Genomic DNA, 8,483 nt, shown 5'->3' with positions numbered 1-8,483 from the left:
GAGCCCCTCTGAAGCCACTGTTGTAAATCCTTACCATCTAATCTGCTCAAAAACCTTCAAAAACTCCCCATGGCCTACCAAATACATGCTTAAGACCTGTTGGCTGCCTTTCAAAGCGCCCCACGCTATGTACTCTACCTATCCTTTCAGGAGCATCTCCCAAAATTCATCTATTTAGCTTTACAGGTATTAAACATCTATTCCTTACAAAACATTAAAATTATACATTGTAGGCATAGGTGTATGTTCATGTATACATGCAAATATATAAATCTCAAAATATATAAATACATAATATTATAGTTTATACAGAAATATATCTGATATATCTAATAATACATTACAATAATGTAATATATAAAATATAAAACATATTAGAAATGGAAGAATAACAAAGATGTATAATATACAGGACTTGCTCACTATTATTGCTTTATAATTTGCATATATTATCTCTGCTACTATATTATAAGCTACAAGGTAGGGGGAAATGTGTTTTATCTATCTTTGGTTATCTGAGGGTCCTCAGAATAGTGTCATGTGTAGAATAAACGATCAGTAAAAATTCAGAGAACACATAACATTCTTAATTAGGAATTAAATTGACAGGTTAAGGAGACTGTGTACACCAATAGCTTTGATAAATTATCAAAGCTAAGTTAACCACCCTCTGAAGGGAATACTTAATGCCAACTTCCTAGAATAGAGGTAAAATATATGGGAAAAAACAGCTCTAAAAACTTTTGTAAAAACAAACCAGAATCCTATATGGAGAGAAGAGTAACCATAGAGCAATTTATATAGAATATCATGCTTGTAATTAAAAACTCAGCTTTATTGTCACCCTTTCAGTAACTATTCGGTCTAAGGTAACTAATTTCTAGCACGCTCCTCTATTTTCATTCTTTGCATATCACTTATAACCATCTCATATTTTTCCTTTTCAGCTGACTTATTGATGAATTGATTGATTTTCAAATTGCTTGTCTCCTCCCACCAGAATGTGAGCTCTAGAGGACCAGGGACCTTGTGTGACTTGTTTCCTTGCTATAGACACAACTATACACCTAGAGCTATATCTTGCACAAAGCTGGTGGACAAATAAATACCTGCCAAATAAAGGAACACATTCACAAAAATAATACTATGTATTATCTATGGATGTTTATGTACCTTTGCAAAAATATAAAAGGTATTGGAAGTGTAAACAAGAATCTTTGGGGGTGGGGTAAGTATTGAGCGGTCAAAGTCTTGGAGGATAGAACTCAGCATGGTAGTTAAAGGAGACTTTACTTACATGAGAAATGGTTTATTTCTTTAAGAAAATAGACAAGAAGCACGAGATGACAAACATTAACTATTCTGGTGGTGAGAATCTGAGTGTCTGTTATATTGCTTTCTGTACTTTTCTCTATCTTTTACATTTCTCAAAACAATTTTTTTAAAGGTCTGAATAGAGAAGAGTAAATTTATCCTAGCTTTACAGGATCTAAAGCTCTCTGATGTGCTGTTACCTATACTTGATCATCACAGTAATTCTGAACTAATTATTACCAGCCTTGTTTTATACAGGAGGAAAATGAGACCAAGCTTGATAAGGGGGCTTGCCGATAAGGGCAATGCTTGGCTGAGAACCTGACCTAGGGTTGATTTCTCTTTCAAGAGATAACATCGCTGCCCCATCAAACATGAGGGCTAGACCAGAGGTAAAAAAAAAAAAAAAAAAATTAGCTTTGAGGCCAATAGGCAAGAGATCTAGAAAAGCTAAATTGATGAATAACAAATAGGTAAATGTTTTAATACAAATAGAAAATATGCCTCACATGATCTTAGGCAAGTTGCTTAAAATTTTAAGGCTTGTTTTCCTCTCCTATAAAATAGGGTATTTACTTACCTCATTTGATTCTTTTTTTTTTGCACTGGGTGTTAGTTGAGGCTCGCAGGCTCCTTAGTTGTGGCTCGCCGGCTCCTTAGTTGCAGTACATGGGCTCCTTAGTTGCAGCAGGCAGGCTCCTTAGTTGCGGCTCCAGGGCTCCTTAGTTGTGGCTTGCCAGCTCCTTAGTTGTGGCATGAGAAGTCTTAGTTGCAGCATGCGTGTGGGATCTAGTTCCCTGACCAGGGATCGAACCCAACCCCCTGCATTGGGAGCGTGGAGTCTTATCCACTACCCCACTGGGGAAGTCCCATTACCTCATTTGCTTCTTGTGAGCATTGTATAATTTATGCATTTATGTATGACATAAATTATATAATATATATATAAAAGATGCAGCGTAGTATCTGGCACTTAATAGATTGTTCAGTATTTGTGTGTTTCCTCTCAGTTTCTTATGCTGTCATGTGTTATGTTGAACAGTTAGAAATTGCCTTTTTTTTAAATAAAAATCATTGAATATGGACAATTTTGTGAGGTTCATGCTGCTACTCTTTGAATGTGACCTCTGATAACAACCATCAGCTACCTCATCTTGAATTCACACATGAGGGAAGGGCAGAGCAGAGTTTGAATAAAACTGATGATTGTTTGGGGCTTGGGCTGGGGAGTCTATTTGCAAGGATAGATAAAAGGGATTTGCAAGAGTGTAAGGAGGAGAAGGATAGTCCAATTGGCAGAGAAGGGTTTACATAATCAGGGTTAGGCAATTGCAAGCTAGACAGCTGCTCAATAGCTTTTGGCACCAAAATATATTGACCAGCTGGGATATCATTAATGCTTAACAGTTTTATCCTCATGACCATACCTTGACCAATTAGGTTGTCTTTGACCACCAAAGGGTATGATATATTCTGATGTAAATGCCACATGTGTATCTGTGTAGCACATATCCTGTTGCTTTGATGTGTTGTAGAATATACACTAAATATAAATGCATTCGTTTCTTCAGAACACAAGGTTAAATGGTGTGATTAAAGAGGAATAGAATTTAAATAGGCATTAATTTCTTTTAAAAAACAATTATTATTCTGAGAAATACTTTTTTTGCATATTCTGAAAATAAAGGGATTCAAATAAAATTATTTTGAAGATGAATTTTTAGAGAATGATTTTAGAAAAAGAAATATGGGTAAGGAAAACCAGTTCTGCACATTTTTCATACAAATAAATACAGACAGGAGAAATGTAATGACTAAAAGACAGTGATTGAAGGACCTTAACAGAAAGCTGTTTTCAGTGTTAAAAGAAACACTTGGACCAATATCATTAGCCTATGAAGCCATTTCAGAAATGCTCTTACTAGGTAATTTCCCAAGTGTCTTTAAATTATGGGACAGGCAAAACAAATAAGGACAAAATATAAGACAACTGAATGCCACAACATTTCCCAGAATGCTTCATACACTAAAATTTAATACGTTAAAATATTTGGAATATTTTCAGAATTTGCAACTGCGACATTGGCAAATAAAATTTGTAATACGGAGTTTTTATACAGTAGCAAAAACACAGTCTTCCAAACACAGAACCCTTACTAAACTACCTAATCCAAAATGCATGTGGATAAGGATTTCACCTGTAAATTGTTTTTTAAATTTTAAATCATTTGCAATTTATTTATTTATTATTATTATTTTTTTTAGTGGTACGCAGGCCTCTCACTGTCGTGGCCTCTCCCATTGCGGAGCACAGGCTCCAGATGCACAGGCTCACCTGCCATGGCTCAGGGGCCCAGCCGCTCCGCAGCATGTGGGATCTTCCCGGACCGGGGCATGAACCCGTGTCCCCTGCATCGGCAGGCAGATTCTCAACCACTGCGCCACCAGGGAAGCCCTGCAATTTATTTAATTTGACATCTACTGGAATTCCTTGGTCACTTGCATTAGCATTTCTGGATTAACCTTTAAACCTGGTACTGGTCATATATTTTTCCTTCCCCATAATTTAAGTACTAGTTTGGCTACTAGTGATTGTTCCTTATCCCTATGTAAACCACTAAAAGTAACGTCAATGTTCCTTCTTCAAAGCTGGAGATCTGACATCAAGAATTTTATATGGAGAGTATCAAAAATAAGGAGGCAAAAAAAAAAAAGATAAGGAGGCAACCAAACAAGTTACTCCTTCTATCTATGGAACTACTTAATCATCTGATAGAAGTCAAATAAAACATGGCCTGAGGGCAAAGGCAGCTATAAGTATGAGGAATCCTTTCTACAAATACCATACAGATATGTATATATACATGCATATATACATATATGTATAAATATATACATATAGTTTTTTGGTAATGCTGTGGTAAGCTATTAAAGAAACCCATTTTTATGGCCTAGTTTCTTTCCCTTCTTCAGATGGAAGGCTTTTACCAAAACTTGTAGACAATAGATCCTGTAATATTAGGAGCGGAAAGGACCTTAGCAATCATCTAGTTCAAGTCCCTCCTTTATAGATGAAAAATTTAAGGGGGAGAAAGCTTCTGCAACTTGTTAACATCCTACAGCCAGTTAGAGGCAGAGTCAAGACCAGATCCCAAATGGGCACCGAGAACTAGATGAATGCCATGACCTCTGAATCGTTCTTACTTTGTAAACCACATTTCTCTTAAAATATTACATACCCACTTAACATTTCAGACTGAATAATCAGCAACTTTTCGCTGATAATAGTGGGATGGCTTGTTTTTATGTTGAAAGTCCTGGGATAAAGGAATCCTGGACGTGAAATTCTGCCTGAAAGCCAGCCTGTTCAGGGTGGCGGTGTTGTTGCTCTGTCTTCACCTTGCACTGACACTCCTCCACCAGCATCACCAGCTTGACCACGGGGGCCAGGCCGGCGCAGGTGAGCTGCAAGTGCATCGTGGTGAACTTGGCAGGCAGGCAGTGAGAGCAGAAGGTGGGGGGTTGCTGCGCAGCGTCCCCAGGAAAACGAACAGAGCCGCATTTTCCAAAGCAAAGGTTGTTCTGTACAACCGCTTTCTCGCAGTCTTCATGGGTGATAGTCTAAAAGGCAAACACATCTCCATTAAATTACCTTGAGTCATTTCTTTACCATACATGATGCTGAAGCTATAGACTATAAGCAAGGATAACTTAGACTAAAATTTAAAAGTCTTTCCAGGAACTTCCCTGGCGGGCCAGGGGTTAACACTTCACACCCCCACTACAGGGGGCACAGGTTCAATCCCTGGTCAGGGAACTAAGATCCCATGTGCAGTGCAGCGGCCAAAAATATAAAAAGATTTCAAAATCTTTCCAATGTTGGATACAGTTTGCAATAATCAAGTGATGGTATCTTAAGAGCATGGAGCTACCTTAACTAAATTTTTTATTGGATACATTAATAAATTAGCCTGTAAGAAATAACTAAGGTAATATGAAAATATTTTACTCTACACTTAAATGCCAAACTCTAAGAAATTTTGTCTAATTCGGTGTTACCTGTCTGAAAATTCTAATGGCTAGCTTCTTATAAGTAATGTGTCGTACCCCTCTACTCTTCACAGTGCATTGTACAAAATAAATTCTCAATACATGTTTGTTCAATGACTCAGAATCGATCAGAACATCCAGAGTTTAATTCTGTCCCATAGTACATTCAAATCTAGTAAGTTGCATGGAGCAAAGTTGCAGCACCTGTGCCTCTAAATCATCATGTGTGACATCATCTTTGCCTCTTCCATAACCCCATACACCTAGTTTTATGTGCCCTTCAAAATATATGAGCCAAACACCTCATTTTTAAATTGATTAGCGATAGAATTCAAAATAAGACTTCAAAGGAAATTTGATTGCCCAATTCTTAGGAGCAATTTTCTAATTATACATGGGCCAACAAAGCAATCATTATTATTTGATCATTGACTTGTTACATATCCTTGCCTTTTCAGAATACTTAACTGCCTTGCACAGTCAATTACCTTATAATACTGCCTGCTTAATTGGGTAGCTTTACTGGACTGTGAAATTTTACTCTATGCTGCATTGCTTTTGGTTCAGTATCTTTGTGTTTAAGGACCTGATGCAATTTCTCAATTTTAATTTAACATTTGGAGTGTGGGCTTTGCCAGGACTGACTGGAGGCAGTAGATAGTAGAATGCTCTTTTGTCTTAAATAGTGTGGAATCAATCATAATCACTGCAAATCAGCCAACACAACATGAACTGGGAAACAGGCGTTTCTAAGAGCAGGAAATGTGATTTCACATCAACATTACTTTTTGAAAGCTTATGAGAAAATATGTTAAATTAAATCATTTTTGTGATGGTAATGCTAGAACTAATATGGCAACTTCTGCCTGACAATCTCAACATGTTTTACAGACCTATGAAGTAGTTAGGCGTGAAATACAGGGGTTAAGACCATCATACATGCGTGTCTGGGGAGGAGTCCAATGTATCCCATCTTATCTACAGATGGAATACACCTGCTCGTCCATATCCTAATAGAGTGTAGAGAGGTAGCTAGAGAGAAGTTCTAGTGATTGCTCTAAATTCCAATTTCCTAACTGGGGGTACAGTCAATTATCTCTCCAGATAAGACCACCCCGATGTAAAAGTAAATAAATAAAACCCCATAAAACAAAGCTCTATGCCATCAATATGAATGATTACTATTATTAGCAGTACCATCATACCATTCTTGTAGCATTTCCAAGGTTGGAAGGAAATTTAGGGAGTATGATCATACTTTGCCAAATCCACTGATGAAGGCCCAAGGACCAAATCTGGGGATGAGGTGAGACTCAGGCTCCTGGCACATCCGTCCCCTACTTTCCACCCATCCCAGCTATCCACCCGCTCCTGAAAACATGGATCCCCTTCCCCACCCAGAACAGATACCTGGCTGAAGGGCACCGTCCTACAGGTCTCCCGATGCACTTCATGGCTTTTTATGGGCAGGATGATCCCCTGAGAAACTGGACTCATTCTGAACATGAAATGGTGCCAGAATTTCTTGGCTTCTTCCCGAAGAGGAGATTTCTCCGCGGGCATACCATCCTTTGGCTGAGTGAGACCCTGGGTCCCAGGGAAGAATTGCTCACTGACTGAGCCCTGGGGTGGGTGCAGCTCTCTCTCAGGCTTCTTCCAGAATCTCCCAAACCTGGACAGCATCTTTTCTCTCTGCCTCTGGCCTTCCCCTGCAGTGCTGGCACCTATTAGGTGTGGCACTGCCACAAACAGATCTGGCTTCTCCTCAGCTTCCTCATGGTTGCCCAAGGAGAGCTCTCTACGATGCCTTTCTAGGAGCAAGAGAGAAACAGAATTGTGACCCTGGCGGCCGTCCCCATGCCTTGCAGCTCTCCCTAGAGGCAGGAGGAGCAGCTGAAGAAAGAGAAGATGCATGCTGTCGAGGCTGAAGCTTCTTGCAGATTCACAGATGGGGAGGCCCCAAAAGAGGTTCACTCTCTGCACGACTGTGGACAGAGAGATGCTATATATAGATACCTGCCTTGTGGGGTGGGAAGGCAGGTGGTCGGTAGCCAGGCAGAGTAAACACATTCCTTGTTTGCTTGAATTATGTAGTGCTAATGGTGTCCTGCCTTCATTTTGGTTTTGTGTATTTTAGAAGGCCTCAGTGAAAGCCGGGGACCCAGGGGGTAATTAACTGACACTTTATCGTCTGATATTTAAAGAGCAGTATTAGTGAAAACAACATATTCTTTGCCCAGATTTCCCATCACTGTTGTTAGAAGGACCAGAGAGTAAGGTAACATTTGTGGTGCATCTGCTTTGTGCTGGGATAGAACAGACATGTTTTAAAGAGAGAAGTATATCAGATAAAAATTAACGCATACATTTAGCCAAAGATCAGGCTGTTAGGCTCTACACACACACATGCGCGTGCGCGCACACACACACACACACACACACACACACACACACACACACACACACACAGAAGCAGCCAAAGAAGTATATAAACGTTGTAAGAAAGGGGAAGGAAGAAATAGAGGGATGTTAAGTTCGTTGAGCAGAGGACACTTCCTGTTACTGAGATGTGGTTAGGGTTGTTGATTTTTGCATGGTAACAGTAAAGGGAGTATATTCTCCTTTTCCACACATGGAAACTCACAATTCCCAAGTAAACCCCTTCACCTTAAGAATCAAATACTTGGTGCTAAATTTCACAACTGGTCAGTCATCAGATAAGCTTTTCAATTGTTCACAAATTTCTCAACAGGATCCTAAGTAATAGACTGACAACTCATTAGCCCTCACTGAGCATGGGGAAGTGTCTTTCCCTCAAGCCACTCTATTGACTTTTTTTTTTTTTAAATTTCTCTAAACAAAGAGCCAGACTTGAGAACGTGGATTCTAAGAACCAGGTTTGATAGCTCTGGGCATGAAGCTGGCTGGTCCCTTCTTTACCTTACAGAATCCACATCATCTTTATTCTGCAGTAATTGATGACCAGGTTAAATAAGGAGGAAGGCAAATATGCCTCTTCAGGGATCAAAGGAAAATTTGTTAGATGACTATCATTCAAAAAATGTTATAAATCAGATGAGGGTATGAGAAAGGAACATATCCACAAAAATGGAACCCCA

At 39.1% G+C, this 8,483-nt stretch overlaps 1 protein-coding gene across 1 annotated transcript; it reads right to left on the bottom strand.

Annotated features, from left to right (window-relative positions):
* Window positions 1-4,617: 4,617 nt before the first annotated feature.
* CER1 (cerberus 1, DAN family BMP antagonist) lies at window positions 4,618-7,434 on the bottom strand. Its single transcript, XM_059072959.2, has 2 exons — window positions 6,775-7,434; window positions 4,618-4,935 (listed from the first exon to the last, which is right to left on the bottom strand). The coding sequence occupies exons 1-2, from the start codon at window positions 7,432-7,434 to the stop codon at window positions 4,618-4,620; spliced, it is 978 nt and encodes a 325-aa protein (XP_058928942.2).
* Between the last annotated feature and the right edge of the window lie 1,049 nt (window positions 7,435-8,483).

This window comes from Kogia breviceps, chromosome 8, assembly GCF_026419965.1.
Source record: "Kogia breviceps isolate mKogBre1 chromosome 8, mKogBre1 haplotype 1, whole genome shotgun sequence".
Taxonomy (NCBI): domain Eukaryota; kingdom Metazoa; phylum Chordata; class Mammalia; order Artiodactyla; family Physeteridae; genus Kogia; species Kogia breviceps.
This window is presented reverse-complemented; position numbering and strand designations above follow the sequence as displayed.

Excerpts from the sequence above, each read along its gene's own strand:
- CER1 (XM_059072959.2), bottom strand. The coding sequence starts at position 7,434 with ATGTGTTTACTCTGCCTGGCTACCGACCACCTGCCTTCCCACCCCACA. Across the intron at positions 4,936-6,774 it reads GGACGGTGCCCTTCAGCCAG|ACTATCACCCATGAAGACTG; the intron begins GTATCTGTTCTG and ends TTTGCCTTTTAG.